Source organism: Tyto alba, unplaced genomic scaffold (genome assembly GCF_018691265.1).
Source record: "Tyto alba isolate M040663 unplaced genomic scaffold, T.alba_DEE_v4.0 Super-Scaffold_20000042, whole genome shotgun sequence".
Taxonomy (NCBI): Eukaryota; Metazoa; Chordata; class Aves; order Strigiformes; family Tytonidae; genus Tyto; species Tyto alba.
The window spans coordinates 11,686,855-11,712,267 of NW_024881293.1; the positions used below are offsets into that span (position 1 = coordinate 11,686,855).

Consider the following 25,413-nt stretch of genomic DNA (forward strand, 5'->3'; position numbering starts at 1 on the left):
CAAACTGTTAAGCAGCTTTTGCTCCCCAAACCTTTCAGAATTACAGGCTCTCAGGAACTAACCGTGCTGCTGCACGCTTCGAAGAGTCTTCATCAAACCAGGGGGAGGACCCACTCCCCGGGCCTCTGTATCTTAATACCAGTAATGCTGAACAAATTTTGCATAAATATTTCAGTGCAGCACTCTGTTCAGAAGGGTGGCTGTTGCTCTGTTAGGCTGCGTGATCTAAGGGAGGGTTGGAAAATTTACCCCAAAGTACAAAGAAAGAACAGAATAGATAAAAGAAACATACACACATAATAAAATGATGGCAGGATAAAATCTCCAAATACTCCTCTGTATAAAAATGACACAAACATCCAAGATATGCAGCTGAGGCCTAAGAGAATGAGCCTCGATAGCATCTGTTTCCATTCCAAAAATCAGCCATGTGGGACAGGGCAGGGGATCCACATCATCCAAGGGCTCATCTCCAACGGCAGCAGGTGCTTAGGGAATGGTATAAAACCAAATACGTGGTTATCTGGCCAGTCTGTGATCACTGATATATAATTACCACCCTACAAAAGGCATCTTTACAAACAGCTTCCTCCAACAACTGTTAAAGAGCACCACGAGTCAGAGTTAAACTCTTTATTTACTTTGAAACATCAGTTTAAATTTTCAGTTACAAAGTCCAGTCTAGCAATAGCAAGCTGAAAGTACGTTAACGGTTCTTTATTACACAGCCCTTTTGTGACACACTAGATTGTTTGGTTTTACAAGGCACTGCAAGAACACACTGAGAAAAACAGAAGCCCCAGCAGATTTAGAATTGTAGATCCAAGAGTCCTGATAAGCATGAGATTGGCAACACCTGAGATACCCAGACAGACAACTGTTTATTTCACCACAATTAACAAACGGAGGGCCCGAGAGGCTGAGTGATGCTGTAACATGCACAACAGAGTCCAAACAAAACACCTAACCTTAAAGAAGAGACAGAATAACCTTCACAAATTGGGCCAACCTAACCAAGAGTGACAACGAAGCAGCAAATACTGGGTTTCCCTCTGTCAGGTCCGAGTGTGTGTCAGAAAACCTTGAGAACTCGATTCGGTGCAGTTTCTGAAGAGCATCCTTGGGTAAAGGGGACACTGAACAAGTTCAGCAGTTTCTCCCAGTGCCGAAAGCCCCGTCTTTCCACCCACCTCATGTGCAAATGGCTCATCTGTCCCCATCACCACCACTCTGCCTTCCACACGTGAGCCCAGCACAGGACAAGGCACTCCCTGTTTAATCAAAGTAAACATTTGCGATTTAGGAAGCTGGTGCAATAGAAAACCTGAACATGTATTTAAGTAGCACAGAGTTTTATTTAAGGGCAGTGTATAGTTTCATTTCCTATATTTAATTCCTACCTATGGGGAAGCATTTTATTCTCTATTTTGTCTTAAAATAGACTGAGCAGAAGCAGACCTCAGGTTTCAATTAATATGAAGAAGAATTAACAATATCCTCAGCTTCGGAGGTTTGGCAGAATATCACTTTCATCACATAAGACACTAATCAGACATGAATACAAGTTTTTTTTAAGAAAAAGTGCACTTTTTACTGCAAAACATTAGGGTTTCTGGTGCAAAAATAACAAATCCATCTACATCAAGATGTGTACTGATGGTTTCAACTAGGGGTATTTTATCCAAGCCAACAGATGTTGTTTGAAAGAAAGCCTTCGCAGCTCTGAAACGTCTCTCATTCAAATATTATTGGATAGCATATTAAAGCAAGCAAAGGAGGCAATAGGAACAAAGTTACTTTATGAAAGCATGTACAAATGAATTGCTGACAATTTTATTATCGGCACTGTGGGATGAAATCTGAAAATCATAATTGGAAGAAAGCAAGCAAACAAACAAACAACCTCAAAACCACACAAGTGTACTTTCTAATTCTAAACATGCTGGTTTCCAGTCAGCTCTCAAACACCACCACTCACTCTTAAAGTAGCTTCATGTCTGAGCATCAGCTGCGTGGTTAGAGAGTTAGAAACACACTAGAAGTTAAAAGAGATGCACGATTCACAACAAGTTAAACCATGAAATAACATGGTCAGACCATAATTGCTGCTTTAGTCTAGCGCTAGCTCCTGTGTTAGTGGGGAATTACCAATTCAACTCATTTACGTGGTTTTCCCAGTTTTGGTTTTAAGAAGCTCCTCCTACTGCAATTCCTTTCATACATTTCATAAGAAAGCCCGCATGCGAGGTCAACAAATCACACGCTCAATCAGATGAAGATTATTTGAGTATCAGAAGAAACTTCAGCGGATTAGAACTTTTTTAGGCTTTTCATGAACAAAAATAACAACACTGGGAGTCTGTGCTGTCCGTTTGGGAGTCTGCAGGCCTGGAAGCTCCTGGACTTTTATTCCAGGCGTGGCACCGCGTGACAGTGGCCCGGAACAATCCCCTTTGCCAGCTGACTGAGGCACTAAAAGGTTAAATATTGCCTGCACAACCAGCAGAAACAGTGAGAGACACACCAGAGTTTGAATGCTACATCTAAGTGTGACAGCCTAGGTAAGTGAATACCAACGGGACAGTTTCCTACCTGACTTACCACAGTACGTGCAGTACAAACCCTACGGAGATACAGAGAAGTGGACTTATTAGATCAGAGCCCTGGTTCAATGAGTCTGTTTTCCTGCTGCGGGCAGCAGGCAGTGCCCAACGCATCAGGCTACGCTTTACAATGCGATGCCGCGCGCAAACGCCTTCTCAATTTCTGCAAGGAGTCAGCCAGGAAGCATTCCCCTCAAATTTACTCTGGACGCCTTGCCTTTGAACTACCCTCCCTCTTCAGGCTGAAAGCAGAGCAACCGGTTAGTTTTCACGAAGTCTTAAACTTTTGAGCACCCCCAGTCAGGTCCCTCCTGGAAGGACTCCTGAAGCTCAGCAGTTCTTGGCTGCAGTCTCATGTCACAACCACACTCAACACCTCTAACCATCTTCATGACCTTTTCATCCTTTCCCACTACTACCACGTTTAGGAGGAAGCAATCAAGTTGGGGAATACTCCAGATAAGCGTGAACTGCTTCATATGACCTTACAGGTTTTGAAATCCCTTTCAAAAGCTGCCAAAAAAGTACAGATAGCTTCTGTACAACGTGTATTTACCTTCAAACATACCAAAGAATCACAGAATATCTCAAGTTCAAAAGGACCCATAAGGATCATCAAGTCCCTCATGAGTCTTTAAGGTAAAGAGACTTTCAAGCTCACAGTTTCCTTTTGCTGCGTTTTATGAAGTAGATAACCATGTTTAATTCAAAAGAAGTATCTCCTGACATCAGTGTCATTAAATTATGAAGGAGTTTATGAGTATCTGGAGTTCCTCAAAATCCTCCGCAGCATTTAGTAACTGAAACAATTAAACTGTCACCACCAAACTTCACCAACACGTTAGCCAGTTCCTACTCCAAGCTGTTGGCAAGTAGATAAAATGACATCAGACCCGATACAGTGGAACCTCCCTAATTCTCTCTTCCACAAAAAATATTCTCACCCCCGTTTCTCTGTGAAGCGTATCCCCAGAGACAATTTTGCAGTCACAGGATTCTAAAACTTTACCAGCTTTTACATTTTACGAATTGCAGGCACAGTAATTAACGCTAAACCTGAACTTCCTACGCTTACTAGCACAAAATGTTTTGTGGTTGGCAACAGGTCTCCCAGCCAGTGCAAATTAGCAAATTCTATTTATTGATGATCTGGAAGAGAAAGCAGATAGTAAGTATTACACAAAACATCAGCTTTTTGAAGCTCTGCATCAGTTTGACATCATATTTCCAAAGAAAATATGCACCTATAGGAAAGGCATTATGAATTAATGGATTTAACAAAAAACTTTCAAAAAAACCCCAAAAGTATTTAATTTAGGTCAGATTAAATAAAATTAGTTTAACGCCATTTTTAAGTTTCACTATACAAAATTTCTCTACCACCAAGACACCCTTTACAAATACAATCTCTGAAGACTAATTCTCAAAAAACCCCAAAAGATTATAAAATAAATTATGTTTTCTAAGAAACTGATCACACGGAAGCTTCACAAAAACAGATCATGAGGAAACACACAGCTCGAAGTGATGCCCAAAACCAAAGTATTTCCAAAAATTAGATTTTTAACACTGACATGTAGAAGGTCAACCACTGCAGTCCTTAGACAAACAGCAGTCACAGAAACTGGCTCAAGATTTTCCCCGTGGGCAGCAGAGAGCACCCAAGAACAAGTACCTATAGGTGTCGAACAGGACAGAACTCCACATGCTGAACAAACCAGCACGAAAAGCTGTCCTCCCCACCCAGCCGCCGCTGTCTGCCTTCCTTAATTCATCAAATTACGATGAATTTGGAGCCACATCCAGGGGGGGATCTCCAAGGCTGCTCGTACGCTCAAAGGGAATGCAAACATCGGACAGGCAGGGGCAGGGAGGGCACGTCTCCCTTAGACATTTCTCACCAAGAGCCCGGCCAGCGACCTGCTCCGACCCCCTCTGCTCGAGGCGAGGGGCGGCCGCACACAAACCTTCCCCACGGCACCCACGGGCATCGCGGCTCCAGCCAGCCCTTCCACCCTCATCTTGTTTGTTATCGCCTCACTAAGCTGTTGATCTTCCACTCCCATTTTATTCACGACTACATTAAACGTAAATTAAATAGCGTTACTGAAAATTACTTAAATCAATCGCTGAACTTAGCAGAATACGTGAATTACTCCTCTTTTGAAAGTTCAGCAGCTAAGATACACTGATGACAAAAACTTCTTACCAGATAAAGGAATAAACCTACAAGATAAGTAGCTCAACTATTTGCAGATATGTGTCAAACCACAAATATTTAAACAAAATATTAAATATAATAAATTACTAATCAGAAAGTCTGCCTGCCTGCTGACAATCTGACAAGTGCTACTTTGTATTTGAATGCAAAAGAGAATATTTACTTTGAAGGCAAACTCTTTTGATCAGGAAAGCCTGTAGAGTAAATACAGCGGTAATTCCCTCGGTAAACCAGAAGTCTATCCAAACATCTTCATACACAGGTCCCCTTAGCAAAGTTGTTACAACTGCAGAAGTCTTCATTCTCTCTCAAGAGTTACAGGAAGCGGTATTTCCTTTGTCACTAGACTTCTACTGGAAAACAGCAAGTTAATGGCAGCTCTCACTGAGAGATACTATAGCAGAATCATTCATAATTAGAAAAATTTAAATAATGGTATTTTAGAATGGTTCAAAACATCGGGGGGTTTTATATATATATATATATATATATATATATATATATATATATTTGTAAAAGTATTAGAATCAAATCACAGACCTCTTCATTTCAATGGCCCTTCAATGAGACCTACTGGTCATCGATTACCAATCTTGTGTCTGTTCCCAGTGTAACACCCTCCCTCTTTTGGTGGAGTCTCGTAATTTGGAAGCAAACCTACACGCACGACTAGTGCCAACCACGTTTCAAGTCCTGCTTAGAACCTGTGTGTACACTTCCCCAAATTAGTTACCAGGAAAGTTCACACAAGAAGCAGCACTTTGTACCCTCCCATTGGGAGGGGGACACTAATAAACAGCCTGGAATACTCATTCTAAGCAAAATTCCTAGTTTTCAAATAATTGCCTCTGGTTTACAGACAGTGGGAATGGGTTTAAGGTTTTAGATTTGATTTGGCAGAATGTCTTTGAATCTGCACATTTGCATATTTATGCCTATAATAAATCAAGGTGGCAACTTAGATTTTAAGTTAAACATTACTCTTCTAACCTTTAACAAGAATGACAATTTATAACTGAGGAAGTTACAAATTACTCAATCTTCACCTTAAAAATAACATCTAGCACCAAGAGTCTAGGATAAAGATCTCCTGCGGAGAAAGTGGCCTTTAGCAAAGCTATTTAACCGCTAATGATTTGTTTTATACACATATAAAACAATGTGTTTTGTACAGGAGGTATATGGTTGACTTGAGTGAGGAAGGTGGCATCGAGAGCGTAATAAAAAAGACATTTGGAAATATTTGGCGCAAGTTAGGCTTATACTGTGTACAAAAAAAAAAAGTTATCTCCTGCTCCACAACAAAAGGAACCCAAAACACATCCCTTCTATCTGAAGCTACCAGTTAACCAGTACATCACAGAGGACCCTATGAATATTTGGACAATGTGGGGTGAAAATCAATGCCTAAAATATTTTTCCACTGCAGCAAAGCAATTTCGAAGACTCCTCATCTCCACCAAGCGCTGTTTTACAACAGAAAAACCCAGACCATTCCAACTCTTTTCAGCGGTACTTTTACATTGTAACGTATAATTTAGGACAGAGAGGGGAAAAAACAAAACAAAACAAAACAAAAGCAAACCTTTCCACTTAAGAACTAGTCATTAGAAGACTGGGTTATCAATTCCCTGCACCTGAACACCAAGTCCAGATGAGAAACTTTCCATCTGCGCTGTATTAGACTGGTCAGTAGCTGTCACTTGGCTGACAGATAAGCTCTGGATAAAGCACAGCACACACACTTCAGTCACTTCAGAAATGAGTAGTTGCAGGTGTTTTAAAGAAGAGATTTTTTGAATCCTTTGTTGCCTAGGCTGAAATGCACACATTTGACAAAAAAATGTCAATTTCTAGAAGTGGAATTTTCCTTTTTGAAGTCTCCAATTCTGGGTCTGGACGTTTCAGACCGTTTTCCCCAGTACTTCGGTAGCAGGGAAAATTTTGGAAGTGCAATACTAGGATAGCTTCTGCCCACTTTCAGTGTTCATGCTGACAATTGATTTTGTCTTCAGAATGCTCCAAAACATCAAGCATTTCTTCTATTATAGCCTGTAGTGCCCGACCCAGCTGTTCTGCGGTATATGGTTTTCCCAGCGGAGGCACATGAACAAAAGCTGACCTCCCGCGGCTCTGGTATAAGGAAGTGTAGTAAGTGAAGTCACAGAGGTATCTGAAATACAAGATTAGAGCTTATTTAGCAACAAGTGACAAATACAGTGTGCAAACTGCAGGGCAGGATGAACTGTGTATTCTTATCATTCAGCACTCCAGCAACGCGCTGCAACAAAGAGCAGAACACCAGCCAGGTATTGTGAGTCCGTGCTTTAACCAAATCTAGGACAAAGAAACTTAAAAGATTTCTCTTTTTTCCCCTGACGATTGGGTGACCACTGAAAACTAGATGGGGTCGCCAGCCCCATGAGACGCGAAAAGCGTGTGAATCGTACGGGCCTCGTGAGTTGAGCACGAAGAGAACACGCGCTGCAGCATGAGGCTATTTTCCCCATCGATCACTGGTGTCCCATACCTGCCCGCGTCCTTAGATATAGTGACCGTGACATCCAGCCCCAGTGCTGAAACTCTCTTGCAAACCGTGTCCATGTCGATAATGGAATCGATGCACTCTGGGCCACCTTCGACGCAACACTGAGAGCCCGGGCAGAAACGGCAGTTGTCCAAGCCTTTATAACCGACATTATGGCCACACTTCTCCAGAGTTACAGTCGTAGCCATACCCGAAACACCTACGTGAACCACCAACTACAAGAGAAAAGAAACGCGTTAGGATCAACCAATGTACAAGAAGTGGAAAATCAACAGCCCACTATTCCCAGTTAGAGACCGATGGAGTTTTTGCAGGAGCATCACAGCAACAAGTCATTTTATCAATGAACTCGTGGGTCCAGTACAGAACAATTCTCTTTGTTTCACCCTCTCCCGGCCTACATTGTAATTTAATCAGGGTAAAAATGAACGTTGGCACGCTCAGAGCCCAGCCCACTGCTGGAACAGCCCGGGTGGCACAGACTAACCGCGAGCTGTCCAGACAGCCCTTTGCAGAGGCCTCTTCACACCGACTGCTCCCGTTAATTAGAGCGTTCTAATCTGAGCTATAAAATTCTACAAATTCACATGTTCTCACAACAGAAGAGGAAAAGATCTAGCGAGGGACTACCAGGCTGAACATATATTAAAAATGGGATTTCACCTTATGCTCGTTGCTGTAAGCATGACAGATTTCAGCCATTTGCCCTGTCTTTTCTCCTCCCTTTACTCACTCACTTGTGGACTGTGCTTTTTCCATAATGCAGGAATGAGTCTTTGCACTGTCTGGTATTCAACTGGGACTTCATAGACATGCAGATCCACGTCATCTCGCAGTCCTAGCTTCTCCAACTCCTAAGGACATAAGGAAACAAACCCAAGATGGTCAGACACAAGGATATACTTGGGGAAGGTTTAACAGCAGAGCGAGTCTGTTGTGAGGGACTAACATTAATTTACACTACAGGCTGTATAACCTTGTAAACAGCACTGTGAAAAAAAAAAAAAAAAACAAAAACAAAACCAAACACAACATAATGGGGAACAACAAAGACATCTTAACAGGAACAACAAAGGCACCTCTCCACCTGCGTTAACAGTCTTCACCCACAAGACTGTTTGTTTTGCTCTGATGTGTGTGTGACAAAGAAACCAACATTTAACTGACAATAGTTGTCAGCAACACCCACACTCAAAAGAAAGGTTGGCTACATTATTTAGAGAGGGATGTAGTCATATTTACTTCTTGGAAGAACTAGGTATTATGTAGAGAAAGTAGAATTGGGAGAATTATATTCATCGTCTAATTTGTCCTCGCTCAGGACTGCTGGCCTAGAGAGCAAATTCACATTTGTTTCCAGATCAAGGGCTCTCGGGGCTAGGTGACAGTACTACCAGGCTGAGATTCTGTGTCTGTGAGTCCCCACAAATATTAGCAAACACTTTTCATATCAGAAACTGAAGCAACACTGGTACACCCTCCTCACCATATTTGTCTTACTTTAATTTCAGCAGAATCTGGCATAGAATACAGCCTGTTTCCAAAATGTAAAACAGGTCTCCATCGCTAGCTTTACCTACCTATACCTAATATATAGTACTTAATTTTGCAACATGAGCTGTTACCATTGTAGCGATTCAACTAATGCAGTAAAGTATTTCTCCCTCTATAACGTTAACTAAAGCCATGCCTTGAAAACATCTCAAACATCCAAGCAATAAACTTAGCCAATTTCCTTTAAACCCTTTAAAACACAGTGTCAGTTAAATACCTCACAAAGACTTCTTTAAAACCAGAGGGGAGCAGAAAGATCTTCCCCCCCCCCCCCCCAAACACCCCAGTATACCTGACTGGAAAGCACAGTTTCACCCCAACACTGTGAGTTCCCTCTACATGCAGTCCATGGTCCTCATTTGGTACTTCAGATTTTACTGGTCTAGCCCAGAACAGGACTTCAGCAGAAATTAAACCTTTCAGAGCCATCAAACCCAAACTTTCAAGGAAAGAATACAATAACATAGTCTGAAGCCTCTGTAAAAAATGTTCTTAAACAAAATCATCAGCTGAGCTAAAACCTAGGAGCATTGTGCAAGCCTACACCAGGAGGCACTTTCCCAGCAGCTGAAGCGACTTCAGCTATCGTGTTTAATGAGTTCCAGCAGCATCTAACTCGGATCAAGTTTCCCTCTGACGAAGACAACAGTTTTTGGCACTCTGAAAAACTTTACAGCTGCTTTTCAAGACTGATAAGTGACCGTACATGCCATAAAGCTAACAGCTTTAGAGTCCTCCCATAGTTCTGTCTCCTCTAGAAAGAAGCTGTGTGCAACCTTCTCTCTGAAGGCAGGAGCCATGCACTCCTGCATCTCTAGCACCAGGCCTGTGTTTCAGTTAGAAGAACCAACTCCAGCTTTTCACAAGTTAATACACAGCAGAAGTGTGTCATCTGCTGCTGCTCTCCTCCTCCAAGATATAGGTCAGTTGAAAAATGCAAGCTTACTCGTGCCGAGAGCTCGAAATGATTATTTGTGCTAACAGCAAAGGGGCTGAATGCACAGCATGAAAATAACCTGCAACTCACATCCATAAACTGCTGTAGTAGTTCTCATGGATCTGAGGTAAAAATAGCGATGTAAGAAGTCATCAAACTATCAAAGGACATTTCAAAATATTCTTGAATTATTAAGTTATCTCTGTTTCAGGTTCGTATTTGGTGATCAGAGCCAACAGCTGCTCTTTCATACAATTCTTAGGCTTTCTTTTCCTGCATGCAGAAATTATACTTGCAAACTTCAGGTTAAGGAGTGCAGATTAGCTATTTTCAATGAAGCCTACTCAATTTCAAATCTTCTATTTCCCTAGGTTTAACATTCTTTGAAATTAAAGACAGTTAAAAGGAGAAGACAAGTTGAGGTTTTTGAACTCCGCCATTACAATCCCACCTCCTCTATGTAAACGTGAGCAGTATCTCAGCATCCTTTTTTCCTGTAGTTATCAGCATGAGTAGTTTCTTTACTGAGAAAAAAAAAAATAGTATTCACACTTGTACGGACAGACGACAGACAGTGTAACAAGATTTAAGATAACTAAAGCACGCAGCAAAGGCAAGAGTAAGACTTTCATGGACCAGCAGATATGAGCAACAACAATGATAAATCACTTGCTCTGGCTCTGAGGGCAAGTCTGATATTAAAGGCTTGCTGTATTGATTAGTGTCTGGCACACACAGACATTCATTACCAGAGATGGATGCTAAGTGATGTTTCATCACATCTTCTTTACACAAATCTGCCTTCAAAACATTAGCTGGTTTATGTGGTGCATTAATAAAGTAAGTAGTTTACAAATGAGCATATTCAAATACAAGTCAGTCTCTTTAGAAGATCTCCAGAGCGTTAATTGGTAGGAATTCATCATTACTTCTCTAAAGAGCGTGAAACAGCTCCTAAAGATGAATTTGATCGTGGAAGGTTTGACCAGCTGCACAGAACGAGCATCTACAGCAAGCAAGAAACCTCAGGATGTCTGAGCTGCACCATCTCAGCGACAGCTACCTCCTCCAAACGCAGACACACTAAACCTTAGCTTTACAAACTCACAACTTTCTTTTAACCAAACATAGCGTTCACGCGCTTCCATTCAATAATAAAGATGTACGCTGGCCCCCAGACAACTTATTACCCACAGCCTTGTATACCTGACAAATATAGAAAAACGAACATGTTTGACCGATTCCCTGACCCCTCAACAATGGTCGTCTTTGTGAGCCTTTAATATCCTTATCAGGTCTGTCTAGACACCCTGACAGCAATTGTCCTTAGTAATGTCAAAACGCACTCTGACCTCTCTCCTCCTCCTCCTCCAGCTCAGCCAGAAGCACTTCAGAGGGATGAAGGCAGGAGCCCATTAGCTCCACAGTCCACAGGGCACACCTGTGTCTGCACCTAAGTCACACCGCGGAGGCCAGAAAACGCACAGAACAGAAAGCCCGTTTCTGTTAACTTCTTCTTGAATGGAAGGTCTCTCCCAAGCAAAAACTGCAGCTGAAAAAATTCCTCAAAGGAACTATTAAACCGATGAAAACACAGAATCGCAAATCCACGTTAACACAGAATATTTTTACTGTAAGCCTCAAAAAATAAAGCAGAAAGAAGTTATTCTTCCTTCTGAATTTATAGGAAATCTCTCCCCCATGCGTAAAAATCTCTAAACATTTCATCTTCACATTATTAGATTGCTACCGCCACTATTTAAGGTACCCATGTGTAAAAGTCATCTAGCTTTCAAAACCAAACAGCTGTACTAGAAATTCACTGCAGTCTGAGGGAAAAGACACACCGTATCCGTGCTCTATGTAAGAAGCCAAATAAAACCAAAAAGAGGATTGGGAAGAGAAGCAGAGAATTTTATCCTCTGGATGCAGGATAATAAAAGACGTAATAAACCAGAACTAGCTTAGCCCTAAAGCTAGGAAGGATTTACAAAGATTGTTTAATTGATTTTTCTTCTATTAAAATGCAGATCACACCGTCTGGGATTCAGAAACTCAGACACGCCTTTGTGTCCACTCAGCTCCATGAAGTCCCCTGTCTGAAACTTGCACAATGCCCAACTCGCATGTGCTCAAAGACATGCTGTTCCTTTTTGTCTGGGCCTCTCAGGGCTGAGACGGGGTAAGGAAAGGCAAATCCTCCCCGCTGCCTGAAAGTTTATGTTTTCAGTTAGAAGCTAGCAGGAGCTGTTAAATGGGACTCGGAGGAAGATGGGCTTCAACGCAGCAGATCGCACACCACCAACTGTAGTTTTATACTCCCAGAACACCCCCAAGCCCATCAGTTGAATTTAAAATGCACGTGATTACTTCATCTATCAGACACACAGCTGAGCAGCCATCAGTGCCTCGAGCTGCCAGGCTGAAGGAATGACACGCCATTTCTCTTTACAGGAATTATACATTAGGTTTGGTTTTGTAAGCAACATCAGAACACCCACCACTCTTCCTGTCCCAGCAACACAATACCCTTTTGTCTATCTCCTCTAGAATAAAAGTAGATTGTTTACAATAACTGACATTACATGAGTAAGAACAAACCAAACCATTTAGCCTCACTTCTAAATTTCAGCAACATGCTTTTTTTTTTTTCCCCCCCATATACATAGCTTGTATTTTTCCCCAATCTCAAAACAGAGCAAAACCTAACTCAAATATATTCATTTCCAAAAGGCTCTTGGAGGCAAAGGTTTTGTCTTCGCATACCAGCCAACACATTAGACATCTGGATGTTAGTTGACTGTAATTGATTAGAGTTTGCGATTTAATTTAAAAGCATTCTAAAGAAGATATTAATCTCAGAGCTCTGAAGGGAAGGAGAGATGTGTTGGGGAGAAAAATAGATTTAATTCCCTGGGCAACTGTACTAAAAGGTACCCTTGAATTCCCAGTAGCTTTGTCATAAACCACATCCAGAAGCGACAAATAAGGAAGAAGTGGGATAATGTGGCAGCCCTGTCCCTAGCTAATATTTTTACAGCAAGCAACCTTAATTCCTCAGTCTGGCTAGACATCTAGCAAGAGTTTGATTTCTTCTGGTCTCGTGAATATATCAGCATTACACAGGCAAATGTGCTCATGCAGATAGGCAGCTACAAGTGACATAAACTTGATTTGTTGGAGCGCGTACGATCTGCTCGAGGAATGCTCCTCCACGAGCACTCCTGTGTCTCCAGCAAGGTCCAGCTCCATCTGTCAAGCATCACTTGCTGCTGCTTCTCAGCAGAGAGGAGGCTGACTCCGGAGCAACAGCCACTGCCTGATCCCCCCCCACGCCTCCTGTTTCACCCCCTGCAGAAGGAACCAAGGGCAAACGGAGGCAGCAGTGGCTGCTTTGCTTTGGAGTCAGAGGCCTGACACTCAGACCCACCCTGGACGACGCTGCGATATTGCTTGAGTCCACAGGACTACCAGGTGGAAGTCTTATTATGGATGAGACTTTGCTTAAAGGTTAAGCAACTTGCCCAGATTCGAGCTAGAGCTCAGAGAAAAACATAAAAATTCTTCTGGGTGGGTTTGTTTATTTATTTTGAATTCTCTACAGCAGAGGAAGATTCCAGGCTCCCTGCCTCATTTAACATCTTTCAAATCTATGAATTCCTTACTTGCCTCAGCTACATTAACTCAGTCTCATTAAATTCTACTAGCTAAGGGATTGTTTTCTGAGAAGTGAATAAAACATTATCCAGCTGACCATCTGGATATCTGGAGCGAGCTGGTCTCAGTTAATAAACTGGGAAGACAAGTTACAAAAGAGCTGCAAACGAAAATTGGTATAGATACGTTATCAGCAGGGCTCTCTGTTTTAACTTGTTAAGAATGAAGTTACAGTGTTACCTGAACTGCAATCCAACTGGCGTTAACGGCGTGCTCTCCAAACGGACCAAACCCTGGAACAGAAGTAAAAATCCAGAGTGATGAAATCATCTTTACAGGTTTGACTAAACTTAAAGTTACAAAGCAGTTGGCGCTTTCCTGGTTTATATACCTTGAAAGAAACCCCACTTCTTCTAATGCCCAACTCTTATTTACTTTACATCCAAGTACTAAGAGACATCTGCAGAAATGTTTGAACTATACACCTTTTACAGTGAAGGAAAACAATAGCTTGCCTCAAAAGAAACTCTTTTTCCCCAGCAGACACTGGGGAAGCATATTTTTAACTTCCTGGCCAGGTTAGAAAAACTTGTTATTAACAGATAAGTTGACCGATGTCACAGAGTGAGAATCATCATTGGATTTTCTGCTCCTGATTGCTTTAGCCCACAGCAGGTGCTTCCACAAACGCGGACAAGCCTGTCTCAAATATTTCTTCTCTACTCGGGTCTCCACCAAGATCTCTGTTAGCAGTTATGCCTTACGAGGAAACAAAACAAAATGCTGCTAGCAACCCACCTACACCAAGCAGCAAAGGTTATGATAGCATTATCAAAACTACTTACTCACCACGTCTAAATTTCCTAATGAGTAACTTAGAGTTAACTAGTAATCCATAACATCTTTTCCTGAGCAAGCACACAAAGGTTAGGCCATTTATCTGGGTGCAACGTCAATATGCTTTAATTTAAAATGTCAGAGGTACCTTATGAGCCTGATGCAATTAGGAGACATAAATTCTGTCTAACTCTTGAAAGCATTTGAGTGGGACTACAAATATTATATGACACATTAATGGAAACATTCTATTTGCTATCAACAGTAACTCTGAGGTTATACTGCACATGAGGACATAAGGAATTTGCACAGTGTGGGCTTGTCCACGCTGATGGATCTCTTACAATCTAACCAATGTCAATACCTCCCCAGAATAAATCTTCCAAAGGTCTCCACAAAATCAAAATGTAGGTGTGTGTTCCTGTGAGCAAACCTCTAATGTTACTGAGACAAGCTACAACTGCAGCATGGCGGAATAAGCCAAATAATCAAATGCCTTTTCAGCAGTTTCTGCAAGTCAGAGGTGTCCTACACAACTCTCTGGAAACAAACAATCGTGACCTGCTAGGTTTAATTCCTAAAGAAATTGTAATAGTCTTACAAGGGAAATAAAATACATCTATTTCTTTTTAACAATTCAGCCACTGGAAGGCTGAAATTCTACAGGTGCCCACGCACGTAACGTAACCCTCTCACTCTGAAGCCAAATGCAAACTGGCACAAATACAACTGTGGGCTATTGCTCCTCTGACTCATCTCCTATATAGATCCCTCGTGTTATCTCTTTCGCAGAAGATAAGCAACTTTGTTGGCAGCATCAAACTCCACCGAGCATGCCCAAGAGTTCCTCTGCATCCACAATAGGGCTCTCCAAGGCTCATTAGCAGTAAACCAGCTGCAGAGATCTTTATGGGATTATCTCCTTAAACAGTTCTAAAAAAGAAATTGCACACAAATAATACTTATCCTCAGTGAGCACATGCTTGTAACTGAACAGGAACACAATGCCATTGCTAGTTTTAAAAAGGAATTTAGCATGACATTGATGACAGATTGTCAAATATGGTAGACCTGACAAGATAACCACTGCATTTTAGGAACAGACTTCCCTGAAAATAGGGGAAAAAAAGAAGAAGTATTGCAAGCAGCAGAGTATTTACTGACGCAAGTTTTCTGTTTAGTCACCGCCAAGCGCGGCCGTTCAGCACCAGATACAGGTTTGGGAAAGCCAGAATTTGCTGCCACCTGCTTCTTCGCTCTCCGCAACTGCTCTGCAAAGACACTTGCCTCCAATTAAAACCGCTCCAGCGCATCGACAACAACAAACCCCTCGCCCCCATGCTCGCTATTCAAACAGCCTCAACTTCAGCTGCTGGGGAGGGGAGGGGGGGCAAGATCTGAATAGTTTCACCAAGTTCCCCATTTGTCACAGAACTGCCTTCCCCACAAATCAAGCTGGCTGGCCTTTGTACCCCGGGGAAAAGAGCCTGACAAGCTCTCGCCTGCGACGCCGCGGCCTTTTCATTCCCTCACTTATTCTTCCCCCAGGCGCTTCTGCCGTGCTGCATGGGTGATTTTGATAACAGCTTCGACACCTTGATGGTTTGGGATGGGGGGTCAGCGAGCAAATGCACCCCCTCCCTCCCCCCCCCAGCACCCCGATTGTTTCTCCCGCTCCTTGAGAGATTCAGTCCTTTTCTTTCCCCAACCAACAAACCCCAGGGGAGGATCAGGGATGAAAGAGGGGGATCCCAAAGTTCTCCCCCTCCTGCCTGGCCAAGCATTAGGAAAGCTGCTGCAAAGCTCCTCACTAAACAGCACACACCCCCCGCCCCCAGCTCCTGATAGATCTCACTCGCAGCAGCCCCCATCCCCACATGCCCCAAACCCCCCGCAGACCTCACTTTCCACCCCCAGAGCTCCTCCTTATCACCCCACACAGGGCACAGCCCCCCACAAACAGGGCCCCCCCATTCATCCTTTCTTTAGTCATCCCCTGACAGGACAGCACCACACCCCCCCCCCTCACCTCAGGGAAGGGGTCCCCCATCTACACCCTGCACCCCCCACCAGCCCCCCTCATTTACCCCATCATCTGTCCCCCCCTCAGGATAGCCCCCCCAAGATCTGAGCCATCCACACCCCCCCCTTCACCTCAGGGAAGGGGGTCTCCCAACTACACCCTTCTCCCCCACCCAGTCCCCCTCATTTACCCCCTCACCGCCCCTCTCCTCATTTGTCCCCCCCTTCAGGATCCCCCCCCCCTTCACCTCAGGGAAGGGGTCCCCCCATCTACAGCCTGCACCCCCCCCCCCCAAGTCCCCCTCACTTACACCCTCACCGACCCCCCTCAGGATCCCCCCCCCGCCCAGGACAGCTTCCCCCGCCGCCCCGTACCCGTCACCACCACCGCCCGCCGCGGTTTCTCCATCGCGGCTCCGGCCCGTCCCGCCACCGCCGCCGCCCCGCACTGAACCCGCCGCCCCGCCCCGCCACCGAGTGCGCTCCGCCCAGCCGCCTAGAGCGGCCTCCCACCCCCCCCCCCGCCCCGCCACCCCCCCCGCCCGGCCACAGAGCGCGGTCCGCCCAGCCGCCTAGAGCAGCCTATGCCCGCCGCCGGGGGCGGAAGTCGCTTCTCCGGTGAGAGGCCGGGCGGCTGGGCCCGGAGCCGCTTCACTGTTAAGCTGCGTCCTCCAGGCCTAAGGGGAGGCGGGCCGCCTCAGCGCTGACTCCGGTGAAAGTTGGTTAAACCGTTAGAAAACGCTCAGCCCGATCCACGCGCGGGGCTCCCCCCTCTCCCTCCACGGGAAGGGGGGGAGGGGTGGGGTGGCGGAGAGCACAAACCGGGACCGGGATCCGCGGGTACCGGGGCGGGCCGCAGAGGACGCCGGGAAGCCGACTCGGGGCATTATGGGTTTGCTCCCCCCCGCTCTCGGCTTTCCCGCCCCGCTCTTCCATTTGCGGCGCTGTCGTAAAGGCAAGGGCGCGGACCGGGCGCCGCCGCGTTTGCTTGACGGCCGCGGCCCGGATGCCGCGCTCTGATTGGCTCCGCCGGGACCGCGCCGCGCTCTGATTGGCTCCGCCGGGGCCGCGCCGCGCTCTGATTGGCTCCGCGCCGTGCCGGGGGCGGTTTGAGCGGCAGCGCCCGGCGCGGCGGCGGCGGCGGCTCCGGCACGATGGTGGGTGGCGGCGGGGCCGGGGGGGGGGGGGTTCGGGGTGGCGGGGGCGGGGCTGGAGCTGCGGGGAGCGCCTGGCTCACCTCTCCCCGCCGCCGGGGGAGCGACGCGCCCGGTGTCGCCGTGCCCGGTGTCCCGCTCCCCGGCGCTGCCTGAGGCCTCTCTCCTCTTTCTCGTAGCTGCCTCTGTCCCTGCTGAAAACGGCGCAGAACCACCCCATGGTGAGTAGCGCGGCCCAACCCCCCCCCGCTCCCACACCCTGCCCCGGTCCCACCGGGGCACGGCCTTAAACCGGCAGCCCGTGACTCCCGTCTCTTGCAGCTGGTGGAGCTGAAAAACGGAGAGACGTACAACGGGCACCTGGTGAGCTGCGACAACTGGATGAACATCAACCTGCGGGAGGTCATCTGCACGTCCCGGGTAAGGCTGGACCCCACACACACACACACACACCGGGCAGGGGTCGGTGTCCTGTCCCCGTCCCCCCCCCGGTGCTCCTGGTGAGCCCTTGGGGCTCTGGCCCTGCCACCGGGCTGGCTCTGCTCAAGCTCCGAAGCCATCGCTCCCATGGAAGCGTGATTTCTGCCAGAAATATTAATTTCATACAGTTATTTCTCCCACCTGTTGCAGAGGAATGCGCCGGTGCCCACCCTCGGGCATGGAAAGGCCGTGTGAGCGTTTCCCCTCCGAGGGGGGGGATCCCAGTGCGGGGCTGGGGGCTGCAGGACGGGGTGTGATAGCCTGTGTCGTGATGCTGAGCTGGGTTTTCCCAAAACCAAACCCTTCGCCTGTCGCCCGCAGCCCGAGAAGCGAGGTCGGCTTCCGACGCCGCGCTAAGTTTTATTAACTCGCTCGTCTCTCATCCTCTAACTCTCCACATCAAAACGGAGGAGCCTGTTGCTCTACCCGCGCCCAGGCTCTGCGCCGTCTGGTCCTTTTGCCCATGGCCAAAGGTGCTTCAGAAGATTGTGATCTGTGTTTTGGGCTTTGACCTCAGTCAGAAATGTCTGGTCTTGTCCCTACCAGCCATGCGCTGTGGGAAGTGGCAGGCAGATGGATATCGGCTGTTGCTGCTCTTTCCCTTCCCTGGAACATCAGAGCTCTGTGGCAGAGATTGGCAGAAATCCTCATTCTTCTGAAAAAAAAAAAAAAAATTATTTCTGCAAACCTCCAGTACTCCTTGTCTCCACAATGGGAAAGTTTTGAGTGATGTTACCGGCGCACCAAGGCACATTTGCACATCAGTGTGGTAGAGTAAACACCTTGAGTGAGGTTTGAGAGGGACCTTTGAGGCGGGGCAGTGGGGTTAGAAATTTGTGGATGTCTCTTGGGTTGTGGCAGGACAAATGGGGAAGGAACCAGTGTTGAATTTAGCAGGAGGGGGACTAAGAGGGGGTGGCTGATAGCAAAGCCTTATCTGTGCCCACAACACGGGTGATGGTGCCCTTCTCCTTGGGAAGTCGTGTCCTACGGCTGAGTGCTCCGCTGTTGAAGCGCCATAGCTCATCTTTTATTCCCTCCTATTGACCTAGAGGGATCCCGTCCCACAGCAAAGCAGTCAGGCTCTTCGGCTCTGCCTCTGCCCGCCTCCGAACAACCAAAACGCCTCCAAAGCCCGCGTGAAAGCGGAGCTGGAGCTGCTGCTGGGGTTGTACTGGTGGTACTGGTGGGGACTGGCCGCTAGATGGCACGGAGCGGCGCCGGACGGGCAGCCCCGGCCCGGGGAGGGGGTTGTTTACTCCGGAGAGGCCGGAACGAGGAAGTGAGGGAGCCTGGCTCCATCCCTTCCTGCATCCCGAGCCAAGGCACGGCCAGGCAGATCCGAGGCAGGGTGGGGTTTGCTGGGTGTCTTTTGGAAGAGGATTGCTTCTCTCTGTCTTGTCTTGCGCATGAAGGACTTGCCTGTACAGGCAGCCTTGCCCCAAATAACTCCTGGGGTGGGGGGAACCGACTGTTTTATCCCAGGAGAGGAGGAACGAGGCGTTCTTGTTTAACCGACTCGTCTGGGACATGACAGATGCCTCGTCCTCGTGCTGCCGCTTGAGAATCGCTGGGCTCGAGCGATCCCATCTGCAGCCAAACCCTGACGGAGCTGCTGCCGAGCCGGGGCTGCGGTGGCGGAGCGGGGCGAGGTGGGTCCCCGTCCCTCCTCCCAGTTACATCATGGGCAGCTGAGTTGTTGTTCAGCTTCGACGCTCCCGTTCCTATTCCCACAGCTGCCCTCGGCATGCAGGAGGTGAAACCCTTCGGGGCTGCGTCCTAGCAAAGCCCTGAAACTGCATTAAACAACTGACAAACAACATCTAGAGGTAGCTGCTCCGTAACTGGGCACCTGAAGCCTTTTTAAATATAGATCTGTAACCTGTAAGCTCCTTATTTTCCACAGCTGCAGTTGCGGTGTGCTTTGGTGGCACACACCCCGCAGCCAGCTGGCTCCAGACCTGCCTCGCTGCTCCATTCACACCCTCGAGGAGTTGAAGGAGCGAGGTGACTCCCAGCTGAGGCTGCTGGAGGAGAAGCCCAGCTGCGCGTACGCCTTTGCCGCAGCAGTGCTTTTTTCTTGCCAGAGTTGGTTGTTTTTAGCTGTTGTGTGTAACTAACCACCCTCATCCCTCTAGTCCTGCTTTCGATTCCCTTCTTATACGAGAAGGGAAGGTGCTTGGTTTTCTCAGCCGCCTCTTCCTTCATTTTCTGCGAGTGTTAGAGGCAGTTGTGGAACAAATTGAAACTCCAGTTGCTCGTGGCTGAGTGCCCTCCGCTCCCCCAGGTTATAGGGCAGCATGTTTTGGAAGAAAAAACCCGGCCTTTTTTGCAGCTAGTCACCAATAACGCTTTCAGAAAAGATCGGCGGAGCTGTCACATTCTCCAGAAGTGATGGGAACACTCAAACGCCCCAAAAGTGATACAAAAGCACCAGGTTTTCTTTGTAGCCTAACGCGTTGTTCCCCAATAGGATGGAGACAAGTTCTGGAGAATGCCAGAGTGCTACATTCGTGGCAGCACGATTAAATACCTGCGTATCCCCGATGAAATAATTGACATGGTGAAAGAAGAGGTGGTGTCCAAGGGCAGAGGCCGTGGTGGGATGCAACAGCAGAAGCAACAGAAGGGCCGTGGTGTTGGAGGTGCTGGACGAGGTAATGATCCTGTTTGCTTTTCAACTTGGAGAGGGGTGAACGGGATCCCAGCCTTTTAAATTTCACCTCTTGTGCGAGGAACAGCTCTTGCTTCTCAGCTTTAAACCCGGGACTGGGAGAAGCTGGAGCTGCTCCTGTGCCAGATCTAGCCGAGCGAATGTGTTGCCTCGCTGGAAAGGCAGCTGCTGCCAAATAATAGAAAGGATTCGTGCCAGGGATGTGCCTCCCTCCTTACTGGGGTTGGGCAGGAGCCTAAGAGAGTCTGAACTTGACTGTTTCTACCCCTCCTGGCTAGTTTGGGAGCGTGGCCCTACAAAACTGGTGTCTGTTAGCTTAGCAAGTCTGGGAGGGAAACAAACGGCTATTCTGTTTGAAAATAGACTGGGCTCTGACCGTGGCAAAGATAGAAAAACATCATCTTTTCTCCCATTATAATGGAGCTTTTGATCTCCTGACTTGTTGATTTATTTTTTCTTTTTAAGTATCTGAGAGTTTGTATTCCTCCTGCTGAACGTGAATAATTCATGTTTCTGATAAAATGGGAGGTTGCCACTTGTGAAGAAATAGGTCACCAAAACAACTCTTCCTTCCCTCTGTCCCACTTCGCATAGTTAGGTGATCTCAGAGCACTTCAGCTTGGGGATATATTTGCTCTTTTCTCCCCAAACTGTCCTGCTGGAAGTCCCAACAGCTATTTCTCTCCTTTCCTGCTGACCCCTCCTGCCACGTCTTTATGATTCGTTTTGTGGTCACCTCGCTTGGCCCCGGGGTTGCTCTGGGTACAGGCTTAGCCCGCAGTAGGAGCCTAAAATCCTGAGCGTGCTCACTTGCTACAGCAAAATTGGGTTTGGCCTGGGAAATCTTAGCTTTTAAAAGGAGCCCCGAGGACTGAGACACCGACGAGCAAAGTGTCTCTGCAGAGCACCCTTAACGAGCTGCCTTCGTTTTGACTATGCAAGCAATGCTGGCAGGATGGCCGGGATCTACCTGAGGCCGTCGCACCACGCGACGTGCAGTGTCTCTGACTCCCAGGGACTTTTGGAGAAAAAAACCCTGTGATTTCTGTTTCCCTCACTACCTCCTGGAAGCTCCGAGCGTGTAAAAGTGACCTTTACAAATCTGAAGGCTCCTTTATTTTTCCTCCTTCCCTTTTCAGTATCCAAAGCACTTGACATAACAGCTTTTTTGGATACGGTTATTTGGACAAACATTTTAGCTGAAATATTTTCTCTGCTGTGGAAATATCCACCTTGTGGAGAGCAGAGCTGAGCTCTGTTTGAGGTGGAGTTCCCTGCTGTTTTGATGTGCAACTTAAATTCGCTGATGGAATATTTTAAAGGGAAGCTTCGGCATTTGCTAATTAGCTAAAAGGTTTGGCTCTCATTACTGAAACATGAAGGGAGGAGGAGAAAAAAAAAAAAAAAGGACAATTTTGTTGAGAGGCCAGCAGGCAGAAGTAAAGCTATAATTGTGCACACAGTTGAAAGGATTATTGTTTCTGACACTGGTAATCCTTCGTCTTTTACTTCTCGGCTTGCCAAATCCAGAAGTACAGCAGTCTTTGCTCAGCTTTGGGAGCAGCCAGAGCCCTGTGAGCATCCCAAGGACTGCAGGGTTAGGAGCAATTGTTTTTTTGCCTCCAGTTTAGGCACGTCTACTTGATGAAGCAACCAGAACAGAGGGCTCTAGAGAAGCTCTTCTGGCTGGTGCCCGGACGGGGTGTCCTTTGGGTTCTGCCTTTTGTGTGGAGGTGGCTGGCAGGGCAGATCCACAGTTCCTTTATCGTTTGCACGCCAAGATAAAACTTCCTGCCTAGAATTGCTTTCTGTTGGGGGTGAATCTGAGCAGGGAGGGGGTGGGCAGGGGTGGGCTCAGCAGCTCCCACGACAAGGACGGACGCAGCTCTCGGGTATGAGGACGCTGGTGTGTCTGCAGCGGGTCTCCCTGCTGCCTCCCTGGCAGTGTGCTGCGCCTGGTGCCCGCTCTGGAGCAGTGGATCGCTCTGTCCAGTGGCGAGGTGGTGACAGAGGGATGTATTTTTTTTCTGTTCTGTAGCTGAGCAGTTTTCAGACCATATCACCCTCTTTCTTGCTTTTGGTTACAGTTTTCAGGGGACACGGTATAACCTGCTCATCCCACTGGATTTAAAACATACCGCTTCCTTGGTTCTGTTTTTCAGAAGATGTTAACTTCAGTTTACTGTGATAGTACAGCTAGCTAGAGGGCACGTTAACACAGTGGGGAGGTATCGCTGAACTTGCTGGTGAGGGAGAATAAGTTCACACACCTCGTAAATACGGGATCTGGAGCTGACAAGGGAGAAATCTAAAAGTTCCATTTCTGCTTCTGAGACTAGAAAATAGGCGTGTGTTTGGGTAAAGTATAAATAACTGTAAAGCTCTGGGTGGTTGGGAGGTGTTGCTGGCTTACAGTGATGCTGTTACATCCGTGCTCTTTCTTTCTGCCCCGTAGGTGTGTTTGGTGGCCGTGGCCGAGGAATACCCGGCAGTGGAAGAGGCCAGCAGGAAAAAAAGCCAGGCAGACAATCAGCAAAGCAATGAGAGGCTGTCTGCACCCTGGCCGGGGACAGTGCTGCGATGCCGTTTGTTTTTTATCACCTCAGGATTGCCATGTGTTCAAAAGCGTTACCTTTCTACTCTTCCGTCAGTTGATCAGTGCCCGAATCGTGTAGTTTGGAAGCCCCTTGCAATTTAATCTGGTAAAGTGGAGTTATTCGCTCCTTGTAGTCAGCAAATCATTGGAAATATTTAAAAAACCTTTCATGGTTAAGGACCTAAGTTCTGCCTTCTCCTGAGAGTGAAAGCACTATTTAATTTTTCAGGGTCACCAGGTTTAATTTAAAATATTATCCTGTACAGTGGTACAAGAACGAAGGCAAACACTTTCTGGATTGTTTGGATTTTTTTTATACTTGAAACTTGGGAAACCTGTTGCATTTGTAACAGATGCTAGTGTTTTGGTTTAAAAACACTGAACTTAAGGATATTGTATCTTTACATGAGTAGTCTTAAGAGTTTGGGTTTTTTTAAAAACAACAAACTTTTAAGCTATAGCTTATCTTCTATTTCTGGCCAGTCAGTTCTGTGTCTCTCCGGTGTCTTAAAGGAGAGACTGGAATGAACGTTGCATTGGCCTTCAAGGGTTGTTTCCAAAAGAGCTTTGTGATAAATGAGGGTTTCCCAATTAGCGTATTACTAATTTGACTTCAGATCAGAAGTTTCCTTTAAAGGAAAGGGTTTTCTGTGTTTTCTTGCAGAAGGCTGGTGTGCCCCTTACTTCTCATTTGGTGTGTTTATTTTCTGAAAAACAACCGAGCTGTTAAGTTGATTTAATTTTTCCTCCCACTGCGAAAAGTCTCTCCCTCATGCCTGTGACACCAAGTCCTGAACTCTGACAGGATTTCTGAAGCTTATTTCTTCTGGTATCTAGTGATTGACTTCACTATATGTACTTGTCATTTCCTTTTCTGGACACCGATTATCCTTCCTTGGGGACATAGACCAGTGTGTGAGCGTGTAGGTTAAGAAAGCTCCTGTGAATTCCCGGGTTGGGTTGCTCCAGTCTTCCATCCCACGGGGTGCAGGGTCCCATGAGCAAAATGCACCCGCAAAATAGCCTGGCTGATCTGAATTGAATGTCTGCACGGGGGCACGGAGGGGAAGAAAGAGGCTCTGGCTGTGCCTCAACCCCCTGAATGGATGAAATAGGTTAATTTTAGGGGAAAAGCTGATATTGTGACTTGTTCTGAACAGTTCTTTTGGGTTTTCTTTTGGTTGGTTTTTTTTTTTTTTTTTTTTTTTACAACTGATTCCCATATTGAAGCCTACTCTCTGCCATCACCACTGTATTGAAAAGGAGTAAAGAACATGCTTTTATATATACTTATTTTTTTAATGTTTATAGAACTGGTGCGCAGTGGTGAGTAGGAATAAATCGCCAACCTCTGCAAAACGACTCTGTCTGTCTGCAGCGGCGCTGAGCCCAGCCTGACCCCGCGCGCGCTCCCACCCCCAGCCGGCTTTGCCTAAACCCTTGCTCCCAGCCCTGGTATAAGGAATAAATCCCCAACCAGACGGGTTAAACCTTTGGTTTCTAACAGCAGTCATGTGTTCTCTTCGGCCGCCTTTCCTTGGCGTGGCGTTAACCAGCAGCACCAGCACTTGAGCCCCGTCCTGGGTGAGCCGGCTTCTGCCAAGGGGCCAGTTCCAGGCGATGGGAATGGGGCGCGTGTGTCCTCCCTCCTGGAAACTCGGTCTCGACGTAAACACCCGTGTGGCATTTTAACAAAGCCCAGGCTGAGCCCTGTGTCAGACTTTCCCTTCCCAACCTGCTCCCTCCCTTTTGCGTCCCTCCAGCCACAGAAACTCCATGTGTTGCAGCTGCCTTGGTGAAAAAGGAAACGACTGCAGCGCTGTCTGGATTTTTAGGGTCTGTTCTGGCCAGATAAATCTTCACCACAACAATGGGACCTTTGGCTTTGGCTCAGGGTAGAGTCCTCTACGCCTTATCTCCTGGAGAAGCTCTGGGGCCAGGCGTTGGAGCTCGTTAAGTTCTGCTTTCATTTAATTACAACCACAGGCTTTAGCAGCCTTCCCTGCTTGCCTCTCCCCTTCCTTTTTCCACCTCTTGTAGGAATATTTTTGTCCCGAGCTGCAGCGCAGCCCCTGCGAGGGCAACTGGCCCCACAGGGCAGCGGGTTGGGTGGGAGATGGCTCTGTGCAA

The 25,413-nt window shown here is 46.8% G+C and overlaps 2 protein-coding genes across 6 annotated transcripts; one reads left to right on the forward strand and one right to left on the reverse strand.

The window, feature by feature from the left end:
* Positions 1-618: 618 nt before the first annotated feature.
* On the reverse strand, positions 619-18,201 carry PGPEP1 (pyroglutamyl-peptidase I). 4 transcript variants are annotated; one of them, XM_042794545.1, is made up of 5 exons: positions 18,155-18,201; positions 13,761-13,813; positions 8,110-8,226; positions 7,355-7,587; positions 619-6,997 (listed from the first exon to the last, which is right to left on the reverse strand). In XM_042794545.1, the coding sequence occupies exons 4-5, from the start codon at positions 7,558-7,560 to the stop codon at positions 6,805-6,807; spliced, it is 399 nt and encodes a 132-aa protein (XP_042650479.1). In that variant the 5' UTR covers positions 7,561-7,587; positions 8,110-8,226; positions 13,761-13,813; positions 18,155-18,201; the 3' UTR covers positions 619-6,804. The 4 variants fall into 4 exon arrangements, with proteins under 4 accessions (XP_042650479.1, XP_042650478.1, XP_042650477.1 ...); XM_042794544.1 differs by lacking the exon at positions 18,155-18,201 and adding an exon at positions 17,202-17,297; XM_042794543.1 differs by lacking the exon at positions 18,155-18,201 and adding an exon at positions 16,755-16,817.
* On the forward strand, positions 16,967-24,642 carry LSM4 (LSM4 homolog, U6 small nuclear RNA and mRNA degradation associated). Of its 2 annotated transcripts, none has more exons than XM_042794550.1 (5): positions 16,967-17,097; positions 17,713-17,754; positions 17,855-17,953; positions 20,487-20,670; positions 23,143-24,642. In XM_042794550.1, the coding sequence occupies exons 2-5, from the start codon at positions 17,752-17,754 to the stop codon at positions 23,229-23,231; spliced, it is 375 nt and encodes a 124-aa protein (XP_042650484.1). In that variant the 5' UTR covers positions 16,967-17,097; positions 17,713-17,751; the 3' UTR covers positions 23,232-24,642. The 2 variants fall into 2 exon arrangements, with proteins under 2 accessions (XP_042650484.1, XP_042650483.1); XM_042794549.1 differs by lacking the exon at positions 16,967-17,097 and adding an exon at positions 17,404-17,536.
* Positions 24,643-25,413: the final 771 nt, after the last annotated feature.